At 40.6% G+C, this 24,487-nt stretch overlaps 1 protein-coding gene across 1 annotated transcript in view; it reads left to right on the top strand.

Moving 5' to 3' along the window:
• The window catches only part of pmfbp1 (polyamine modulated factor 1 binding protein 1), a 967,668-nt gene that overhangs the window by 74,398 nt on the left and 868,783 nt on the right, over positions 1 to 24,487 (top strand). Inside the window, exons 3-4 of the mRNA XM_078544531.1 lie at positions 604 to 732; positions 19,748 to 19,831. Of these exons, the coding sequence (XP_078400657.1) occupies positions 604 to 732; positions 19,748 to 19,831 (213 nt within the window). The remainder of the gene's footprint in view (positions 1 to 603; positions 733 to 19,747; positions 19,832 to 24,487) is intronic.

Below are 24,487 nucleotides of genomic sequence, written 5' to 3'. Positions count from 1 at the left end.
GGTCTCCAGGATGTTGCCTGGGATGAAACATTTAAGTTATGAAGAGAGGTTGGATAAACTTGGGTTGTTTTTGTTGGAGCAGAGAAGACTGAGGGGCGATCTGATCGAGGTGTACAAGATTATGAGAGGCATGAACAGGGTGGATAGGGAGCAGCTGTTCCCCTTAGTTGAAGGGTCAGTCACGAGGGGACATAAGTTCAAGGTGAGGGGCAGGAGGTTTAGGGGGGATGTGAGGAAAAACTTTTTTACCCAGAGGGTGGTGACAGTCTGGAATGCGCTGCCTGGGAGGGTGGTGGAGGCGGGTTGCCTCACATCCTTTAAAAAGTATCTGGATGAGCACTTGGCACGCCATAACATTCAAAGCTATGGGCCAAGTGCTGATAAATGGGATTAGGTAGGTAGGTCAAGTGTTTCTCACGTGTCGGTGCAGACTCGATGGGCCGAAGGGCCTCTTCTGCACTGTGTGATTCTGTGAAAAACAGAAAATGCTGGAAGAACTCAGCTGGCCTGGCAGCATCTGTGGAGAGAGAAACAGAGTTAATGTTTTGAGTCTGTATGACTTCAGAATTTCTACACATTGTTTACTTTGCCTTGTTTCTTTAGTTAAAGGTGCAGATTCTGCAGTCTTACGTCAATGACTTAAGTGAACAAAATGATGTTCTGATTCAGACAATGGAGGAGCTTGAAAGAGAAGCCAATCGAAGAGTAACTTCTGTGGAAGAAGACATGCAGGTAATCAGAAACATTGAATGCTTCAAGACTTTACCTGTCAGTCTTTTACTTTTCAAAGTGGCTTGTAATCATCCAAAGGCACATGATTCAGAATATAATGTACAAACTGCTGTAGGTGAAAATTGTACTTTAAGGTAGATCAGAGTTTCATTGTAAACAATTCAAGAATTCGTGTTTCTTACCATACAATGCATTTTGATGGTGTTTTTACTCCAGGGATTCCAAGTACCTTAAAGCATTGTGCAGTGTTTCCTTTTTAGGTATCTTTGGGCATTTCCGATTATCCTTTAAAAACATTTAAAGTATTTTTATTGTTTAGATATGTGTATCTGTTCTGAAACTGTTTTGCCATTCATAATGCTGGGAGTTAAGAGGCAACAATTTTCTATGCTTCCTGTGTACCAGTGATTTTCTCTTGCAAGCTGATTATTAATTTCCCAGTTGCAGACCAAATAAAATGGCATGAAATGAAATCGGCCATTTTATCACTTAAGTTCATTTCTTCCACAGATGATGTAGAAGACTATACCACGTGTGAGAATCAACAGATAATTTCAAGCTCTTTTTACAGTATGAAATACATTTTGTAGGCCGTCCATTCCAGATTCATTGCTGTGCAATCTATTTAGAAATTACAATTTCTTGCCTTTCTTGAATATCTCTACCCTCTAGTTCTCTGCTGACTGCTCAAATTAAATCTGTTACCATAGACACTGCAGATATGGATCATTCAAATGGGGCAGGAGGATATTGGTAGTACTACATAGTATTTACAGTAAATAAACCTGCCATCGGGACCAATAGGTCAACACCTGGTATGTTTAGCTTCTACATGTGCCTCCTTCCACCCTTCTTCTAACCCCATCAACATATCCTTTTAATCCTCTTTTTCTCATGTGTTTATCTATCTTCCCTTAAATGCATCTATGCTATTTGCCTCAACTACTCTTTTTGCTAATGAGTTCCACATTCTAACTACTCTCTAGGTGAAGGAGTTTCTCTTGAATAAATTGAATTTATTAGTGACTATCTTATATTTATGGCCTCTAGTTCTGGCCTCCCCTGCAAGTGGAAACATCTTTTCTCAGCCTATCCTATCAAATCCATTAATAATTTTAAAGAACTCAATCGGTCACCCAGAGTTTTCCCTTTTCTAAAGAGCCCCAGCCTGTTCATTCTTTCCTGATAGATATAACCTCTCAGTTCTGGTTTCATTCTAGTAAACTTTTTTTGTATTTTCTGTAGTGACTCTATATATCCTTTTTACAATATTGAGACCAGAGCTGTTCTCAGTACTCCAAGTGTGGTCTAACCATGCTTCTACACATGTTTAACATGCCTCCTCTGCTTTTCAATTCAACCCTCTTGAAGTGAATCCTAGTTCTTTATTTGCTTTATTTATGGCTGTAATTATAGGCTGATAATCAAATACTGCATGGGACTCAAATGTATCTGTGCTGCTGGGACCATTGAAATGCAACCTCGCTAAGGTTAAATAATTAATATTCCAAGTGTGAATAGGAATTGCAGACTTGATTCAACTGTCTTAGAAATCAAGGGGAAATATGGTATTAGTTTGTTCTGGTTATTTAATGGTGCATATATATTAGAAGTTTGGCGTCAGTTTGATGTATTCCATTATCTTTGCATTGATGCTAAACCATATAGTACACGTTTGATGTCAAAGGCCAGACTGATTCAAGTGAAGTGGAGTGAGACTTCTTCCTCCTGGAATCTTGCTGTTTCTTTTGCTCCAGTGAACTGACCCAGAATACAGCCTGCATTTACTATATATTGTAACAGCAACATTGTGCAAGGAGAAACTTCTTTCTTTGCACTTTTATGCCTTCTCATTATTAGCTCTGAAAAGAGCAGTTTCATAAATGGCATTCAGTCTTTGTGGCTTAATGCTCGAAGTTTAGAATTGTTCTTGATGCTCTTTGATCTATCTTCAACTGATTGTTTTTATAAGGAAAAATGCACTAAATTGCACCCTGGGTTGGTATTATGCATTTATTCATATTAAATCCTCCTGAGTTTCCTCAGCCTTTCCATTAATTGTTTCAGTTTCTTTTGCATATTATTACTCCTCTTGTACTTGTCACTTAACCACATGACTTAGTAGCATTGGCAAGTTTGATAGTAGACAAGAAATACATAGGGAATTTGTAGGAGTATGAGGCATGGACATTGATCTAATAATTATTATTGAAACCACTGGCTGAGTGTAGATAATGAATGATATGTTGAAGCAAAGGCATGAGTGCACGATCACCTGCTTTAGGTCGGTACACTTATATATGCTCATAGTCATAATGAATGGAGCACTATTTATTTTAAATGCTGCAAGGATTTTTTTGCCTAAAGTCTACAGCTTCTCCTGAGCCATGCAATAGCAACTATAGTGAAATAAAATGCCAGACTTTTATTTCAAACCTAGAATCTCAGTTTGTGGTGGCATTGTCCTCTTAATCCAACATGTAAGATTGTGTTGCACAACATTTTTGACATCAGAAGGAATTTATCCTGAGGGCCCTATGTATCAATCATATTCAAGTTAATGTTTATGAAGGACACTGGGTAGAATTTGTTAATTTTGTTGAAATCTGCACATATGGTGTTAAGGATAACCTCATTTATAATTTGAAATTATATTGATTTCACTTGTTCCTATTCTTAAATTTTTTACTTCAGATCTTGCCTACCAATTTTACATTTTCATGTGATTGCCACCCATTAGCATTTTCTGCTGATCCTTTTTCTTTCGTTATTGACAACTTTCTTCCTTCTCCAATTCTCCTAAAGATGTCAACACTTTGGAGAATGATTCTCTTTTCCTTTACCCACAGCTCGCTCTCTCCCCCACCTCCTCATTCTACTGCTATTTCTGTCCACCACCCTCTCATTTGATGTTTCTTCCTTGTCTGTGTGTACCTCTCACTTTCTGTTCTTGTGTGCATGTCTCTCTTTTCTTCCTCTCTCTTTCTCTATGCCATTCCCCACCCCCTCACTTTGTTAGTTTTCTATTGCTTTCCTTTGTGATTTGGATTTTTCCCTTTACTTTTAGCATCAATGTGTGAAAGATGTGAAAACTGGGGAATAGACTACTTTCCATTCCAAGTGTTCAGTATTGGAATCAAACATATCCCAGCTTGGGCATAACATAGAGTAAAGCTTCCTTAACTTCCTTAGCAATAGCATTTTTTTGTTTCCTACAACAGCCATGTTGTGACTTCTCTGAGTAGGATTGACAATCTGTGCTGAATTAGGGACAGTTTGGTGCTCTAGACCTCTGTGCAATATGGACATTTCACGTTGTTGATTTAAAGCCGGCAGACAAAAGTACATTTCTACTTTTTCAATTCTGATTTGCTTTGAGCCCATGTGTGACAGAGGAAGCGTTATAGGAAGAAACTTAGACTTGAGGAACATGCAAGACTTATACTATGTACGCAATTCCTGTCAGTGTCACACTTATTTCTTGTTAAGACTACTTCTGTCATGCTGTTTACATTCTAATTGCATCTCCAAACTAAGTGGCATTGTTTATCTATAGTTGGCCTTAGGCTAACAAACATTGGACCCATTGACTATTCTTTTCCACTCACTTCCACTAACCCTAATCTAAACTCCAAGTGATCTTTTTCTCCCTTACCATAATACTGCCCAGCCATCTCCATCCAGCAGTCATTCACAATGTTTCATCATTTGCATAGACAATTTGAGGGCATCATAGTGAAAATGCTTCAAAAATCCAGCTTTTACACTTCCAGACTAGGATTCCCTAAAGGACTTCGGGCATGCTTCTGTTGTTTAAATGCAAACAGCACTTGTCTGTCTATTTATAATATATCACAAGTCTTGTATCCAGTGTATATTTTTTGCCTGTCTTACTTTGGCTCAAGATAAACCAGCAGAAAATCAGAACTGAAGAAGCAGGGAACGTGGGAATGAAAGTTGCGAATGAGAAAGTATTGAAGGTTTGGGGAAATTAATCTTGAATAACTAATCAGAACACCTATCAATGTATTGTAAAAAAATAGAAAAATAAAAATTGAGCTAACTGAATCACATACAACAGTTTTAGAAAAATGGCCTGCAATTTTTTAGGCTGTAATTTCTAGTGCCCAAATTAATGCTTTAAAAAAAAACATCCAAAAATTGCATTTTTCGTGACACCCTGATTAAATTTATCCATTCCACTGTCCTTCATGTAAATTTCAACCTCTCCCAGAAGCTTGGACTTGGACTTCATATTTTTCCCCAACAGATGTGCCTTGTTTGTCGAAGGTGAAATAAAGATCACGCTTTAATGCCTTTAAGGATGGTGCACGACGTTGTCCTGGAAGATAGAGGAAAGCATGGCAATGAATGTGGCGCAATGTATTTGGGTGATATGACTGGATTTACTGAAATGATCCAAAGATCTAGAGTAGTATTCTAAGACATTTGAAGGGTGAAAATAAGCAAATCACATTTCTGCCATAACGTAAGCCCCAATGTTTGCCAATATCCTGAGATAAGGCAATGAATAAGAACCATCCAGCACACCATATCAGACTTATTTAAAAATGTAAATTTCAGGATTTGTTGCTGCTTTTGTTCGGCCTGGAGTCTTTCCTTGCAATTTCTGATTTTTATTCATTTTGTGGCTAAGTTGTTCCTTACAGTTAACAAAAAGTCAGTGTACACTTAGAATTTCAATTATAAAACTAAAGTTATATGAAAGAGTGGAAAAGTAATATGCAAAAGAAGGTTGACGTATGTGAAATTAAGTATTGTTATACATGATAATCACATGCTTATCTTTCATCCTCCCAACACTTGGTGGCACTGCTGCTTGCCCATCTGCCTGTGTTTCATTCCTCCAGCTGGTTTTGCAAATAATTTTTTTGTATTTTTAACCGCCTTTCCCTTCAGAGAAGTTTAAAGTTAATAATTTTAGTTCTCTTTCTTGCTGCCATCAGCTAAGTTTTAGTATTTGTTTTAGATAGTGCAGGTTTCTGCACAGTGAATTGCGATTTGCGCTGGCACCTTATTATGGCTAGCCTCTATTGAGCACCCTTAACCTACATAAATGTGGCTGATAGAGCAGTGTATCGGCTGAATTTCTGTGCTGATTGGGAATCTATTTACTCTAAAAAGTCTCCCCATCGCCTACAAGTCAGGAATGGAAAGCTTTTTTCAGTTGGCAGGTACAATAACACAGAAAGAACACACCATACAGGAGAAAGTAGTTCACTTGATTGGCAGCTCATCCACCAGCTTAAACTTCCACTTTCTCACCGCAGGCATTCTGTAGTTACAGTGTGTACTATCTACAGTGTGCACTCCACCAAGGCTTCTTTTGGTAGCAACTCCTAAGTCTGCAAACTCCACCACCTAGAGAAGGAAAAGGGTACATAGGAACACTGCCACCTGCAAGTTTCCCTTCAAGTTGCATGCCATCCTGACTTGGACATACATTGCAGTTCCTTCATTTGTTGTTGGGTCAAAATCTTGGAACCCTCTACCTAACAGCATTGTGGGAGTATCTTCACCACATGGGAGTGCAGCAGTTCAAGAAGAAATCTCACGACCACTTTTTCAAAGACAACTAAGGATGGGCGATAAATTCTGGCCTTTACAGGGACACACATAGCTCAAGAATGAATCAAAAAAGCAGAAATCAGTAGCCCTGTACCTATGTTACTGTACAGGAATGGGCCTTATGGTCCATAAAATCTGTGGAAACGTTTTTCTCTGCATGTACCACCTTGCTTAATCCCACTCTCCCAATTTCTATGCAGTTTTTTCAAGATAATATCTAAACTTTTTTGAAAACAAAATGCAGACTATGGTTCAAAAACAGTTTGTGGTACAAAATTTCACCTCCTTAATGGAAAATGTTTTTAGCCTTTCTGTAACTACTTTGTGCAATTACCTTAAATTAGTGTCCTCTTGTTGCTATTATGCTGACTGTTGACAACATTCTGTCGGTATTTACTACGTTGCAAACTTTTAGAATTTTGAAGACTTCTACCAGGTCATCTAATCTCTTTGCTCTTGTGTAAAACTTCTCAAGTCTCTCTTCGTGACTGTAATCTTTCATTCCTCTTCCTAGCATGTGCTGCTTTTCTGTTGCTTCATATCATTCTTATAATAGTGTACCCAAAGTTGTGCACAGTACTTCAACTGCAAAAAGATTTTGTGTAAGTTCAGCTCAACATTACCCCCTTGCTTTTGAATTCCAATTGAAATTCTAAGTGTGAACTGACTTTTCATTAACTATAAGCAACAACTTAGCTGAATAAAAATCAGAAATTGCAAGGAAAGACTCCATGTCACACAAATGCAACAACAAATTCTGAAATTTACATTTTTAAATAGTGTGATATGAAGTGCTGGACTTCTCATATTTATTGCTTTGTTTTGTCATCAGTTCCATTCTCAGGATATTGGCAACCATTGGGGCTTACGTTGTGGTAAATATGTGACTTACTTATTTGCACCCTGGTACAATTTCTTCAAATGTCTTAGAATACTGCTCTAGATCTTTGGATTATCTGAGTAAATCCAGTCATATCACCCAAATACATTGCACCACATTCACTGAGATGCTTTCCTCGGTCTTCTAGAACAAAGTAATGTACAGTCAAAAGCAACAGTGGCACTAACTGGCAAGGGATAGGCAGAGCTGCATGCCCTCACCCCAGTGGATGAGACTGTGCTTGCCATTTTTGAAAGAAAAACTTCAAAGACTTGCACTTATATAGTAATTTTTATGACCACAGGACATCCTATAGTGCGTCACAACCAATGAATTGCTTTTGCAATAATTTGTTTTGTGAATGGATTGAGGGATAGATATTGGCTAGCACACCAGGTATCACTACATTGCACTTCTTTGAAATGGTGTCATCACTAAGACTGACTCTTGCCACCTCTGTAACATCATCCAACTTTGCCGCTGCCCCAGCTCATTTGTTGCTGAAACCCTCATCCATGCTTTTGTTACCCCTAGACCATTGCAATACACTCTGGCTGGCCTACCACATTCTACCCTCTGTAAACTTGAAGTCAACCAAAACCCTGCTGCCCATATCCTTACCCGTGCCATGTCCCATTCACCTATCACCTCCATACTTGCCGATCTGCACTGACTCCCAGCCAAGCAATACCTTGTAAAATCTTCATCCTTGTTTCCAAGTCCCTCTATAGCATCGTCACTCCCTATTGCTATAATCTTGTACAGCCCCAGAACCCCCCAAGATACCTGTGCTCATCTAATTCTGGCCTAGAGCATCCCTGATTTTAATTGCTCCATGGCTACGCCTTCACTACCTAGGCCCTAAGCTCTGGAATTCCTTACCTAAGCCCCTTTGCCTCCGTATGTCTCTTTCCTCCTTTAAGACATTTCTTAAAAACAACCTTTTGGCCAAGCATTTTGATCAGTTACCCTAGTATTAACTTATGTGGCTTGGTGTTCAGTTTTGCTACATACTGCTCCTATAAAGCTCCTTGACATATTTTATTTTGTTAAAGGCGCTATATAAATACAAATTGTTTTTGCTGCTGTTGTCTACCTGAAGGGGCAAACGTGACCTCGGTTTAACATCTCATCTGAAAGCTGACATGTCTGACAGTGTAGCAGTCCCTCAGTATTGCACTGGAGTGTGGGCCTTGATTTTTGTGCTCAAGTCCTGGATTGGGACTTGAACCCATGACCTTCTGACTCAACGGCAAAAGTGCTACCAACTGACCCATGGTTGACATGCAGCCATGATTAAGGCTGTGGCCGATGGTGGGGTTGAAAAGATTTATAATGACAGTATGCTTATAGTTGTGGATTATCATTTCTAAAAGCTTTTCCATCACCAAGGTTAGACTGATTGGCACATAGTTGCTGTTTTTATCCTTACACACTTTTTTGGACAGGGGTGACACATTTCCAATTCCCTAGTCCTCTGGCACCACTCGTTTCTAAGGAGCATTGGAAGATTATGGCCAGTACCTCCACAATTCCACCCTTACTTCCCTCAGCATTCTGGTGATTTTAATACCTTATCAACTTACCCTGCCACCTTTATGGATTTATGTATATAGACACTAAGATCTCTCTGCTGATCTACACTTTTTCAAAATCGTACCATGTATATATAGTATGCTGCCTTTCCATACTAATCCTCCCAGGGTGCATCACATCACACCTCTCTGCATTAAACCCCATCTACCATGTTTCTGCCATTTCACCATCCTGTCATTCTGATGTCTAGAGCTATCTTCATTACTATCTACTTCATTGCCAAGTTTCAATCCATCTGCAAATTTGATGATGCTGCCCCCTCCTCCCAATTCTAGGTAGTTTAGAAAAATTGAAAGTAATGGACCTAAACTGACCCTTGTGGAACACCACTGCAAACCACCTACTAGTCTGAAAAATATTCATCTAGCACTACCCTCTGCTTCTTGACAATTGAGTCAATTTCTTATCCATACCACCACCTTTCCCCTTACAGCTTCCATCTACTTAACAAGCCTCCTGTGTGGCACTTTGTGGACTGCCTTCTAAAATTCATCTATACAACATCTGCTGCGCAACCTTGTTACCTCCTCAAAGAATTCAATCAAATTAGTCAGATACAATTTGCCTTTATTAAACCCATGCTGGATCTACTTGATTAAGCCATGCCTTTCCAAATGAAAGTATGTTTTGTTCCTGATAATGATTTTCAGTAACGTCCCTAATATTAATGTTAGACTGACTGGTGTAGTTTCCTGGTTTATCCCTCTACCCTTTCTTGATAAGTTGTATATCATTAGCGACCCAACACGAGTCCGGTATCCCACAAGGCTTTTTTCTTATTCATTCATAGTATGTGGGTGTTGCTGGCTAGGCCAGAATTTATTCCCATCCCCAATTGCCCTTGAGAAGGTGGTGGTGAGCTGCCTTCTTGAACTGCTGCAGTCCATGTGGTGTAGGAACACCCACAGTGCTGTTAGGGAGGAAGTTCCAGGATTTTGACCCAGCGACAGTGAAGGAACAGTAATATATTTCCAGATCAGGATGGTGAGTGACTTGGAGGGGAACTTCCAGGCGGTGGTGTTCCCATGTGCCTGCTGCCCTTGCCCTTCTAGATGGTTGTGGCCATAGGTTTGGAAGGTGCTGTCTAAGGAGTATTGGTGAGTTCCTGCAGTGCATCTTGTGGATGGTATACACTGTTGCCACTGTGCGTCGGTGGTGGACGTAGTGAATGTTTGTGGATGGGGTGCCAATCAAGCAGGCTGCATTGTCCTGGATGGTGTCAAGCTTGTTGGGTGTTGTGGGAGCTGCACTTATCCGGGCAAGTGGAGAGTTTTTCATCACACCCCTGACTTGTGCCTCGTAGATGGTGGAAAGCCTTTGGGGAGTCAGGAGGTGAGTTATTCGCCGCAGGATTCCAAGCCTCTGACCTGCTCTTGCAGCCACAGTATTTATATTGTCACAACTCACTGGTTATAGTGCGCTGAAATATGAAGTCCCACTGCATCCCGAGCGGAGACAAATGTGAAAAAATTTGATCAACCCACCTAATTGTTTAATTTAGGTTAACAGAATACGAGCACCAGACTTGTAAACTTAATAAGCAAATAACTGTTTACTGAACAAAGTCTTTAACCAGTGGCAAAAGAAAGAAATATGAACTGCTAATTTCTAACTCTATGACCTAAACTCTACCCCTTCTTAAATCCCTATACACACACATACAAGACATATAAGACACACAAAAACATGGATTTTAAGGGTGGGATAAAACAGTTCAATAGCACCAATTCCGGAGTACAGGATTCGATGGGTTGATTTTGAGTGATGCCTTCCAAATTCCTTTCAGTTCCTTGTCGACACAAGGTGGTCTTCCTGCACTTTCAGTCTTTAGTTCACTGGTTGAGCACTTGGCTTTCAGTGTCTCTAACAGTGATTTTCCCCTTTGCCTCTTGACAGGGGTTTTCAGACAGAGAGAGCAGATTATAGAGATATGAGGAGAAAAAGCCAGTTAGCTATTATTATAGAATTTCTGGAATCTGACACACACAGGAGCAGGAGGTTTTAGGTCTTTTTCTTTTCAGACTAGGAGCTATTCTGCACTGCTCTCACACAAACCTGGTCACCTGGTTAGGAGCCAGTTAAAATGTTGTTGCCAGGCAGTTCCCCATTACTGAACTCCTCCTTGGCACCATCCTGTCTTTCATGGCACACTCTGTTCCAGGACAGCAACATTGTATCTATCCCTCACACTGTTCCAGCAGACATGTCTTTCAAACTGCATCCATTGTAATTTTAACCCACAGAACAACAGAAATAAAAAGATATGTTCTTTACAATATGTCTAGTCCAGTTCAGTTTCTACCAAATTTGTCAAACATGACCTTCCCTTAACAAATCCATGTTGACTATCCCTGATTAATCCGTGTCTCTCCAAGTGCAGATATATCCTGTCTCTCAGAATTCTTTCTAGTAACTTCCCCACCACCAAGGTTAGGCTGACTGGCCAGAAATTTCCTGGTCTATCCCTTCCTCCCTTTTTAATAATGGGACAACATTAACAGTCCTCCAGTCCTATCGCACCTCACCTATGGCCAGAGAGGATTTGAAAATTACTGCCAGGGCCCCTGATATTTCTTTCCTTGCCTCCCTCAACAGCCTGGGATACATCTCATTCGGGCCTGTGGGATTTATCCACTTTTAAGGCCGCTAAACCCACTAGTACTTCCTCTCTCTCTATTAATTTCCTCTAATATTTCACAGTCCTCCACCCTGATGTCTGTACCTGTGTCGTCATTTTCCATTGTGAAGACCGATGCAAAGTATTCATTGAGGACTGTATCCACGTCTTCCAGGTCCATGCACAGATTACTTCTACAGTCCCTAATTGGCCCTACTCTTTCCCTAGTTATTCTCTTGCTCTTTATATATTTTTAAAAACCCTTTGGGTTTTTTATTTATCCTACCCACCAATGCTTTCTCATGCACTCTCTTAGCTTTCCTAATTTCCTTTTTAAGTTCCCTCTTGCACTTTTTATACTCCTCTAGGGACTCTGCCATATTGAGCCCTCTGTATCTGCTATAAGCTTCTCTTTTTGTCTTAATCCTAACCTTTATGTTCCTTGACATCCAGGGTTCTCTGGACTTGGTTCGCCCCCCCTTCTTTGTCTTTACGGGAACACATTTGCCCTGTACTCTCGCTATTTCCTCCTTGAATGCCTTCCATTGCTCTGACACAGTTTTATCTGCAATAAGCTGCTCCCAGTTCACTTGGGCCAAATTGTATCTCATTTTAGTGAAATTAGCCTTTTCCCAGCTTAGAACTTTTATTCCCGGTGCAACCTTATCCTTTTCCATAACTATCCTAAATCTAACTGAGTTATCTCCAAAATGCTCCCTTACTGATATGCCTTCCACCTTCCCAAGCTCATTTCTGAGTTTCAGGTCCAGAACTGCCCCCTCCCTTGGTGGGCTTTCTACGTACTGGTTAAAAAGGTTTTCCTGGATGCAACTTTAAGAATTTTGCTCTCTCCCTACCTTGCACACTAAAACTATCCCAATTAATATTTGGGTAGTTAAAATCCTCTACTATTACTGCCTTATCATTCTTACACTTTTCTGAAATCTGATTACATATTTGATCCTCTGTCTCTCCCTGACTGTTTGGGGGCCTATAGTACATACCCAACAGTGTGTTTGCTGCTTTTGTGTTTTTTACTTCTACCCATATGGCCTCATTTGATGATCCTTCCAAGATATCATGCCTCCTCACTGCTACAATTGATTCCTTGATCAATATTGCGACCCTCCCTCCTCTTCTATCCCACTCTCTATCTTGTCTGAATACCCTATAACCAGGAATATTGAGCTGCCGATCCTGCCCTTTTAGCCAAGTCTCGGTTATAGCTATGATATCATACTCCCATGTGCTTATCTATGTCCTCAGCTCATTTGTCTTATTCCTCAGGCTCCTTGCATTAAAATATATTCCATTTAGCCTTGCTAAACTTACTTCCTTCTCATCTAACCTATGTTTCATCTGCCTTCCAGACTCACTTATTAGCATTTTAACTTCTGATTCCATCTCAGCTTCTCTCCCCTCTGAACTATTTTTCAGGATTCCATACCCCTGCCAATTTAGTTTAAATCCACCCCAACAGCATTAGCAAACCTCCCTGTGAGGATGTTGGTCCCGTTCCTGTTCAGATGTAACCTGTCCAACTTGTACAGGTCCCACCTTCCCCAGAAATGGTCCCAGTGTCCCAGGAATCTAAAGCCATCCCTCCTGTACCATCTCTCCAGCCACACATTCATCTGCTCTAACCTTCTGTTCCTATACTCACTACTGCATGGCACCGGGAATAATCGGGGATTACTACCTTTGAAGTCCTGCTTTTCAATTTCCGACCTAACTCCCTAAAATCTGCTTGCAGGACCTCAATTCTCTTTCTTCCTATGTCATTGGTCCCAACATGGACCACGACCTCTGACTGTTCACCCTCCCCCTTCAGAATGCCCTGCAGCCGTTCTGTAACATTCTTGACCCTGGCACCCGGGAGGCAACATACCATCCTATGGCTGCAGAAGTGCCTGCCTACTCCCCTGACTAACGAATCCCCTATCACTATTGCCCTTCCACGCTTTTTCGTCCCCCCTTGAGCATCTGGACCACCCACAGTGCTATGACCTTGGCTCTGGCTGGCCTCCACAGAAGAACTGTCACTCTCACTGATTTCCAAAGCCAAAAAACGGTTTGTGAGCAAGATGCACTCGGGGGATTCCCTCGCTACCTGCCTGGCCCCCATCTTCTGTCTGGCGGTCACCGTTCCCTCTCTGATTGCGCTTCCTTAAACTGCGGGGTGACCATGTCCTGAAACGTGCTATCCACAAACCTCCCAGCCTCGTGAATGCACCGTAGTGCCCCAGCTGCTGCTCAAGCTCCAAAACCCGGAGCTCGAGTTGCTCCAGCCGGAGGCACTTCCCACACACATGGTCATCAAGACCACCAGGAGCGTCTAGGATTTCCCACATAGCGCAGGATGTGCAAATCACAGGACTGAGATCCCCAGACATATCTTAACTAAGTATAATATAGAATATGGACCCTTGCTTTTATTTTACCCTTACTCCTACTTGAGTATAGATTAGTTGTTAGACCTTCTAGATAGACTAGATGCTCTAGGTGCTGCTGACTGCCTGTCCCAGGGTCCTCCTCTTGCACTCTCCTCAGGTCTAGCATAACCTGCTCTCTGGTTGGTGTCGGAATGTGCTGTTCTAAGAAACTAGCCCAAAAACATTCTATGAATTCCTCTTCTAGGCTACCTTTGTCCATCTGATTTTTCCAGTCTATATGTGGATTAAAATCTCCCATGATAATCGCTGTACCTTCCTGACAAGTTCCCATTATTTCTTCTTTTATACCCCATCCTACCATGTGGTTACTGTTAGGGGGCCTGTACACCACTCCCACAAGTGACTTCTTGCCTTTACCATTTCTCATCTCTACCCAAACTGCTTCTATATCCTGATTTCCTGAACTTAGGTCATCCCTCTCTATTGTGCTTATACCATTATTAATTAACAGAGCCACCCTTCCATCTTTTCCAAGCTTCCTGTCCTTCCTAAATGTCATGTACTCTTCAATATTCAGGTCCCAATCTGTGTCATCCTGCAGCCATGTCTCTGTAATGGCTATCAGATGGTGCTTATTTATCTCTATTTGCGCAATCAGTTCATCTGTTTTGTTTCAAATGCTACATGCATTCAGATACAAAACGTTTAGTTTTGTCCTTTTATTATTTTTGTAACCTCTAGCCTTATCTGCTGATGTACTCTTAGATTTGTACTCTCTGTCCCTTCCAGTCACAGTCTATCATTTTCCATTTTAATATTTTTCTCTCTTGCCATGTCTTTATTATTTGATTTACCATATCTTCCTAAATTTGATCCCTTGCCCCCACTATTTAGTTTAAAACACTCCCTATTTTCCTAGTTAGGCAGATCGCTAGAACACTGGGTCCCAGCATGGTTCAGGTGTACACCGTCCCAGTCAGACAGCCCCCACTTTCCCCAGTACTGGTGCCAGTGCTCCACGAACCGTATCCCACTTCTCCCACACCAGTTTTTGAATCATGCATTTATTTCTCTAATCTTATTTGCCCTATGCCAATTTCCACATGGTTTAGGCAATAATCCAGAGATTATTCCCTTTGATGTTTTGCTTGTTAATTTGGTGCCTAGCTCCTTATACTGACTATGCAGAACCTCTTTCCTTGTCCTGCCTATGTCATTGGTACCTACATGGACCATGACTGCTGGATCCGCTCCTCGCACTGCAAGTTCCTCTCCAGCCCTGAGCAGATGGCCCCGAACCCTGGCACTGGGCAGTGTTCTGGACTCTCGTTCTTTGCTACAGAGAACAGTGTCAATTCCCCTCACTATGCTGTCTCCTACTACCACTACATTCCTTTTTGCTCCTCCCACTTGAATGGCTTCCTGTACCATGGTCCCAAGACTGGTCTGCCCATCCACCCTGCAGACCTTGCTTTCATCCACACTGTTTGCAAGCACCTCAGACTGTTGGACAATTGTAAAGTCTGAGGCTCCTCCACTCTTGTCTATTCTGTCCCTTTACTTGTCTCACTCACAGACACACCCTCCTGTCCCTCTCATTTGATGAAAACAGACAACCCTATTCCAAGAGGTGTGACCATCCTTCTGATACAAAGTGTCCAGGTATTTCTCCCCATCTCTGATGTTGCACAGTGTCTGCAGCTCGGCTTCCAGATCAATAATCCTGATCAGGAATTCCTCTAACTGCTTACATTTTCTGCAGATGTGTTTGCCCTTGAGCTGCAGCACCACACCTGCCATTGTTACTTATGTTATTTAGTTAAATTAATTTTAATTACTTTTGTAATTAACTCAGAATAATTTCTACAATTTACTGTGCTTTTTAAATACTAGTACCACCTACAACTAAGAGTTATGTTTCTTAATAACACAGTATGTGTTTTAGGTATTTATTTTAAAGTTTCTATTCCTTTTATTTATAAATCTTCCCTAACTCCGGTGTCCTAAGCTGGCTATTAACACACTGCCCTTATGCCAAACACTTAATAACCAATTAACTGACTAGTTTCCTGTGATGTCACAGTTGTTTTTTTCACTCAGTTTTTCAAACTGAGCATGTGCTGGTTCTCAGCAGCTCAAATGGTGTGCTCCGCTGCTCCCAACTGTCTCCCATAGGTCCACTCCAACTTCCAGATAGGTTCGACAGCTCCATCCAAACCCATGACCTCTACCACCTAGCAGGACAAAGGCAGTATATGAATGGGAACACCACCTACAAGTCCCCCTCCAAGCCTCTTCTGACTTAGAACTATATAGCCATTGCTTCTCAGTCGCTGGTCAAAATCCTGGAACTCCCTTCCTAAGAGCACTGTGGGTGTACCTGCACCACATAGACTACAGCAGTTCAAGAAGGTGGCTCACCACCACCTTCTCAAGAACAATTAGGGAAGAGCAATATGTGCTGGTCTAGCCAGTGATGCCCACATCACATGAACGAATGAATTTTAAAAAACTGACATCGCTTGCTGCAAGACACTGATGTGACCCTCCCTCCTCTGATGTTTCCTCTCCTTCTACCAGTCTTATTGTCTGATGATCACAGTAGCACAGTATCTTTACAGTGCAGAAGGAGGCCATTCGGCCCATCGAGTCTGCACTGGTTCTCTGCAAGAGCATTCCACCTAGTCCCACTCTCCTGCATTATCCCTGTAATCTTGCACATTCTCTCTTTTCAGGTAGCAATCCAATTCCCTTTTCAATACCTCGATCGAACCTGCCTCCACCACCCTTTCAGGAAGTTTGTTCCAGACTCCAACCACCGTTGGGTGAAAACATTTTTCCTCACATCACATTTACTCCTTTTGCTAATTATTTTGAATCTTTGCCCTCTGGTTCTTAATGTTCTCTTGAGTGGGAACAGTTTCTCACTATTTACCCTGTTCATACCCCTCAAGATCTTGAATACCTCTATCAAGTCTCCTCTAAGCCTTCTTTTCTCCACAGAGATCAGTCCCAACCTTCCAATTTATCCTCATAGCTACAGGTCTTCATCTCGGGAATCATTCTTGTGAATCTCCTCTGTACTCTCTCCAATGCCTTCACATCCTCCCTCAATTATGGCACCCAGAACTAGACACGGTACTCCAGATGAGGCCTAACTAGTGTTTCATACAAGTTCAACATGACCTCCTTACTCTTGTACAAAATGCCTTTATTAATAAAGGCTAAGATACTATATGCTTTATTAATTGCTCTCACAACATACCCTGCCATCTTCAATGACCCATGTACGTATACACCGAGGTCCCTCTGTTCCTGCACCTCCTTTAGAGGCCCTCCCTTTATTTTATACTGTCTCACCATATCTTTCCTGCCAAAATGAATCATCTCACACTTCTCTGCATTGAACTTCATCTGCCACTTGTCTGCCCAATCCACCAACATGTCTATGTCCATTTGAAGTTCAAGACTATCCCCATCACAGTTGACAACATTTCCAATGATGACTGTTGTTACTGCTTGTCATCATAATAATACAGGCTCCTTTAAAATGCAATGTTGTTCAATATGCTTCAGAGCATGACATTGTGTAACAATGTATTTGGGGCATATTGTTCGGAGCCCCTGAGTGGTCCAGAAGTCTGAACCTTTGCTTTTGCAGTTCTGTCATGTGCACTAAAGATTCTGAGCACTGGTTTTGATTGCATCTCTACTTGTGCTTTGGAGGATGCGGGATGGGGAGGGATGGTGGTTGGAGTTGCACTTTGGTGTTATAACCCAGGTCTGCAAGGGATATACCCTATCTCCCAACAGACATCCTGTTGCATTCCTCATAGCGTAGGGGATGTTGGAATCTCTGAGTTTTGGCAGCTTCCTAGGCATTTTGTGCAGATTTGCATGATGATGTTCCTTTGGTTGGCCACTATCTATACATTGATTTTATGTACATTAGGGCCGAGGTGCAAACCTCCAGAATTCCCTCACTGTCCCTCTCTGCCTCACTATCTTGCTTTCCCCCTTTAAGACAGTCCTTAAAACCTTTGACCAAGCTTTTGGTCATCTGACTTAATGCTGCCTTATCAGGCTTGGTGTTGTATTTCGTTTCAATAGTGCCCCTGTAAAGCACCTTGGTACATTTTATTACATTCAAGGCATTATATTTATATAAATTGTTGATTTTCATAGAGTGGAATCTGTTTCTGTCAATCAGTGTTGCTGGCTCATAGCCTAGCTCCCTGATGGCCACATCCTCCACATGAGAGAATCAACAATTGGTGAGTTTTTGGCCCTAGAGCTGGTGTGCTGGTTATGGCCTCCTGAGCACATCTCTTAACTTATTGTCTTCTGGGGTCCAGAGGCTGATGCCTGTTGTGGTTGCTGAGGATCTTGTCCCTGTTCCAAATCTTGCTCCATCCAGAAGAAGGAAGTAAATATGGCACCCCTAAAGAGAGTTGAGTACAGAGTTTCAAGATAAGATAAGTGCAATCTGGAAGCTGGAAACAGTCCTAGCAATTCTGACAGTTAAGAATCCTGTGATTCAATGTGTTATATCTGACAGCCCCCCTTTTACAGTGCCTCAAGGAGCTCTTGAGCCCAATTCCACTAAGTTTTGCTCGCGAGTTGAGAATAGGCATGGCATGCTCTATTTTGAGTTAACATGTAGTTGAAATGAGCATGATGCCTTAGGAATGTGATGTTGATCTTCTTAATTGGGATTCTGATTGCCTGGGGCAGTTGCCAGACACACAGCCAGATTGGTGCAGTGTGGGGCTTCCCATTCTTCATTTTATGTCTTGTGCATGTAGAATCAAAGGAGTCACAGTATTATGCCACTACACCCAGGCCAATTCTCATTTCTCATATTCTTTTCCCTGAACCCTGTCATATATTTTTAAATGCTATGATTGATTTGATTTCAGTGGCCACTTGCATTGGTGTTCTATCCTAAAAATTATTCATATGAAAATATGAATGCTTTTGGAACTAATCCTAAGCTTATGCCTCCTTATTGTCAATTCAGTGCCCACCAGAAATAACAGTATTTCTCTGCTGGTTAGAAAGTAAATAATCTTTCACTATGTACCTCAAACTCTTTTGGAAACAGAAGTATTTTTATTTGATATTCCTTAACTTTTGTTCCAATGAATACAGACCTACTTTTTTCTAAGTTTCTCATTATAACTATATCCTTAATATTATTGAATCTACATAGTTCCATTTTCATGATCATAGTTTTCCTTCTATGATATAATGCTCAAAACACAATACTGCAGCTACAACAGCACAATATACTCCAGCTCTAACAGCATGATATACTCCAGCCATAGCCTCAACAATGTCTTCTACAGATTAATCAATATTCCTTGCTTTTGTATTAGTGTCCCTTGTTTGTGTGGTTATTTAGAAATATGGCAACACTTTTTGAATATCTGCATCCTTTGGTTCCAAACATTGGTTCTGACTTGGCACATAGCTTCATCTATGGTTCTCAGTCAACCATCAAGTGGTTACCAAGTAACCACTAGTTGCATGACTTGACCAGCTTGTCTCCAGGAACTGGAAGAGAACCATCATGTTGTCTCCCTATTGTCCACATATGAAATTATATATACTAGTTTGCTATAAGTAATTCTGATTTCAGGCTGGAATCTAGAGTCAAGGGTTGTCATTGGCACCACATAGCAAAAGTATTAGCTTCACAGCTGATAATTTTTGAGTTTTTATTTTTCAGAAAGTTGCGTTTTATATCTACCACATTGTAATCTGTAAGGATTTGAATTGTATAGGGAGAAATAATTTTCCAATAAAAAAAATCGTCTGTTGATTAACTTGCTACAAGTCATGTAGAGCCTCCTAAGGAGAAATCTAAATGATAAAATGAATCAGTTCATAAAATGCACAGTGAATAATCATATCTGTTCAATATCCTTTATTTGACAGGTGTGTGTTGCTAAGGTAACTAAGTGCAAGGAGGAGAACAGCACTCTACTTATAACTAAAGAAAATCTGGAAAAACAAATAGCTGTAAGTTTTTTATAATAACCATGGCTTTGTCTGGACCTTTTAATCACCCGCTAATGGATATAATTTTAGATTTCTGTTTAGATTGTTTTTCCTTTTACTTATGTACTCTTGAGAAGGCCAGTTCTAAGGTTGTTGAAAAATGAAACAGGGCTCAGAAAATAATGGATGTACAATCTTTAGCATTTTTATGTAATTACTGTACTTTGTATTATAACCTTGCCTTGGTGCTGTTCATTGCTGCAGAATCAGGCGAAGTGTAAGAGACGACAGTTGGTGATAATTGGTAGCATTGATCAACGATTATTAGCCCAGCTTACCAGTTTCTGTCCATATCACAAGACATTATTCACAAGGGAACAAATTGCATTAAAGTGAATGAAGTAATGAATCCTGTAGGGGAAATTTTTTAGCTGCATTTTATGTTATATTTTGTCATTGAAAGGTGGAGTAAAATAAATATTTCACAATCTAGCAATAAATGAAAGGCCAGAAACTAGATTTGTTTTTTCATATCATGAAAAAATATTCAATGATTTGGCATAAATTTAAAGTTAACTAAATTGATACCCTACAATACTGAATGAAAAATGTTCCATAGATGTGTATAATATATATAATATATCATTCAGGAGTATGATGATATCATTTGGGAACAGAAGCATAAAAGCTTCAAGCCTCTTGCATAATCTGGTTAATAAATAGTGGCATAACTATATATATATTATATATATATATAAAACATATATATATATATATAAATAAATAGTTATGTTGCCATTTATTAACCAGAATATTATTATACAAGAGGCTTGAAGCCTTTATTCGCTGACCCCAAATGATTTCTTTTTAAAACACGTTCTTATTTAGAAAAGTTAACTATAATAATAACTGATTCACAACAGTTCTTGGGTCCGTAATGCATCATGATAGGTGCAGGTTTCTGGTCATTTAGATGTGAAATGGAGTTGAACCAGAACCAGAATTTCACATCTAGAAACCTTGTATTGCTACCAAAACCTATAAAACATAATAAAAATTAAATACAGTTGCAGTGTGTGGAGCTGCTTTTAAAACAGATTAGCCTACATTTCACTGAAGGCATAACTTGTTGAGGAGGTGAATAGCTGAGTTAAAGACAGAAGGAGGTTTCCCTTGTCAATGCTGACTTTATGATTTCAACGTTCCTTGGCTAGAAAGGGGAGAAAGAGCTAGTACACCCACTGTTCAGTGCTATTTATCCACAGCACTCCCTATTTGCAGGATGTGCATGGCGTGGCTCTCATGTGAAAATGGAATCTAATTCAAGGGTGACTTTCCCCTCCCTTTAATAGTCTCCTGACCTTCACTATCTGGAGTTGAATACTTGGCTACTTGGACAAGACATCACAGGAAAACATTGGACAAAGGATTAAAAAAATCAGAAAATTTAAAAAGTAAAATGAATATACAGATTCTGAGGAATTTTTGAACAGTTGAAGAATGACTTCAGATGATAAAAATTAAAGCTGAGTAACTCGCTTGTAGAAGAATAACGCATTTTGAAATATTCAGAATAGCTATTAATGAAAGTAAGTTCAATTGAAGAAGCATCTTGGTGATTACATTTGACCTGTACTTCATGAGTCATGAACTGTAGCAACGTGAAGCAATGCAAAGGTGAATTTAAGGCCAAAATTTATCCTCAGATATACTTGCCCCAGTTGCTGGTTACCTTTGAAAAAATGGTCAGTGGTGCTTCAATTTTACAAAGCTAAATGGTACTGCATGATGTGGAGAGGATGTTCTGTCATCAAAGCTTGGTTTCTTTTTGGATACTGGGATTTGCAAAGGAAGTGCATATAGTATGTTTGAAAACTCTATGCCCTGTGATGGAGCACCTATACAGTGCATTCACCTATTTAGTTGCCATTTAAAGATAATTTACATCTACCCATCATCAGGTTAATTGCAATTACTTGCTTAATGTTGTATGAATGGAACCTAGAATGAAGAGTCATGGTTTGCAATTTATATTTCGAGTAGTGCCTACCTTATATTGTTCACAAGTTATTGGCCATCCTACTTGCAGGATATAAATCATGCTCCTTTTTTCATGAATTGTGAGCCATAATGTGAATAATTATGTTTAAGAAAAATAAGAATAGTTTAATTAAAGAATGGTTAAAATATATGGGTGACTGAATGAATAGTGTTCAAATGTTTAGAATATTTTAATCTTGCACATTTTCCTTATGTTTGGCTGTAGGAAACATACTCATCGTGCAAAAAATGGATTCTACTCAATAAAAAGTCAAATTTTGTCTGATCATAGGCTAATTTTTTCCCAGTTCCAGCACTGAATTTGTTGCTTCTAGCATCATTCTCTTAAATCCATGGACCTGGCTGGATAGGTAATGTAGGCTTTCTTTTTTACAAGGTCATTGAGGTTCTAAGAAAATTCTTGTAACCCTTCCTTTTCCAGTCATGCCTTGAAAGAAACTAAGAGAAGACAAAGTAAACTCATAGCTGTGTGCTCAGATTTCTGATTTTTTTTGAATGGACAGCATGGCTTTGTCCAATCCATTGAAGGATTTTAAGCATTGTAAACTATTTTTAACAGCACATCAGCATTTTAAAAAGTGGCCCAGAACTTCCATACCCTAGAAGATGCGATGGGGGCCCCCCTGGAAGTCCCCACGCAAGGACTGCATGGGAATTGTTTGGAAAGTTCAGACTTCCAATGAGCAGTCACCCTGCACTGGGAACCAATTGATACACTGATTTAAATCAGAAACTTCGGATGGTTTGACTCTTTTGGCAGAATAATTACCCAGGAAAAATTAGAAGAATTAAAACCACTTCTAATTCCTGGGTAACTATAGTACAGAGCCCTGCCCCCCACCCTACCCTGACACCCCACTGGACCCCCAGACTACACTTGTGACCATCCCCCAACTATCCCCCCACAACCCAACGACCCCCCTGACCCATCCTACCCTCGCCAAACCATCCTACTCACCACTCAGCTGCCCCTCCTGACCCAACCTATCCCTCCTACCCATCCTATCCCCTCTACCCATCCTATCCCCCCTGCCCATCCTATTCCCCAACTGACCACCCAACCCCCCAGTCCCCGCCCCAAGCACCCTATCCTCTCACCCTCTTATCTTACACACTTACCTTCTTCCTGGCTTCTCAAAATGGCTGGGATCTTTAAGCTTACCTACTTATTTATGGCAGCTAGTGCCATAAAAAGGGGGCGTAGCTTCCTTTACTCCGACAATCTTGCATTGCACAGAAGATCACGGAACCCCCTGCGCTGCACTTTTCTCATCAGGCCCAAGTCAGAAGGCTGGATGAGAAATGTGTAGCTCCCAACTAATGTAAATAAATAGGAGCGGAGTGACAATCCCACTATGCCACTTCTCAGAAGTTCTGGTTCAGTTGTGTCTTTCACTGGATCACAGCATTGATAATTGCAGCACCTGCCCTGTTCCCCACTGAAAAAAAATATCAGAAGAGATAAGCACTTAAAATCTGGGGATTTTGATTTAGTGACTTGCAATACTGTGTTCTTGTTGGCATAAAGCACTTGAGGCAACCCAGCACTAATGGCTCTACATGTATGGGTACCTAGAGCTAACCAAAGACAATAGGTACCAAATCAGCATCTGTACAGAAATTGGTGCTGACCAGTACAATATATCACAATTATTCCACCAGCGTTGGCGCAACCAACCGATTGGTGTTAGGACAATCCAGTGTTATTAACCATGCCCTAATGGGGGTATGGTAGCACTGTGGTTGTGTTAACTGGACTGGTAATCTAGAGGCCTGGACTGATGATCTGAAAATGTGAGTTCAAATCATGCCATGGAATTTAAATTAAATTAATTAAGTAACTTTGGAATTAAAAGAGCTAGTACCAGTAATGGTGATCATGAAACTAATGGATTGTTGTGAAAACCCATTTGGTTCACTAATGCCCTTTCGGGAAGGAAATTTGCCATCCTTGTCTAGCCTGGCCTATATGTGATTCCAGAACCACAGCAATGCGTTTGACTCACAACTGGACGCTGAAAGGCCCAGCAAGCACTCTGTTGTATAAGGATTGGCAATAAATGCTGACCTTGTCAGTGATCCCTACAACTCCTGAATGAGTTAAAGAGGAAGTCTTAGAGTAGTCATAGAGTCATTATGACACTGAAAGAGGCCATGCTGGGTCTCTGAAGAACAATCCAGTTAGTCCCATTCCTTGGCTCTATCCTTGTAGCCCTGCCAGTTTATTTTCCCCAAGTTCCCATCCAATTTCCTTGAAATCATTGATTACCTCTGCTTCCAACACCCTCAGAGGTGCATCCTGCCTATCAATTTTTTTACCCCATCAATTACCTCTACCATCTCCACTTTTCCAGGTATTTTATCAGCATCCTCTTCCTTAGTAAACACCAATACAAAGTACTCAAGTATTCTGGATTTACCCTGCACTCAAAGCATATATCACTTTCTTTGTCCCTAAAAGGGCTCTCACTGCCTCTTACTATTTACATGCTGGTAGAAGACTTTTGGGTTCCCTTCTATGTTAACTGCCACTCTATTCTCATATTCTCTCTTTGCCAGTCTTAATTTCCTCTTTACTTTCTTTCTCATCATAATTGTATTTGGCCTTGTTCTCAC

The sequence above is a fragment of the Cetorhinus maximus genome, chromosome 6, assembly GCF_964194155.1.
Source record: "Cetorhinus maximus chromosome 6, sCetMax3.hap1.1, whole genome shotgun sequence".
In the NCBI taxonomy this organism is placed as follows: Eukaryota; Metazoa; Chordata; class Chondrichthyes; order Lamniformes; family Cetorhinidae; genus Cetorhinus; species Cetorhinus maximus.
Note: the sequence above shows the minus strand (reverse complement) of the source record. Positions and strands in the feature narration are given on the sequence as shown.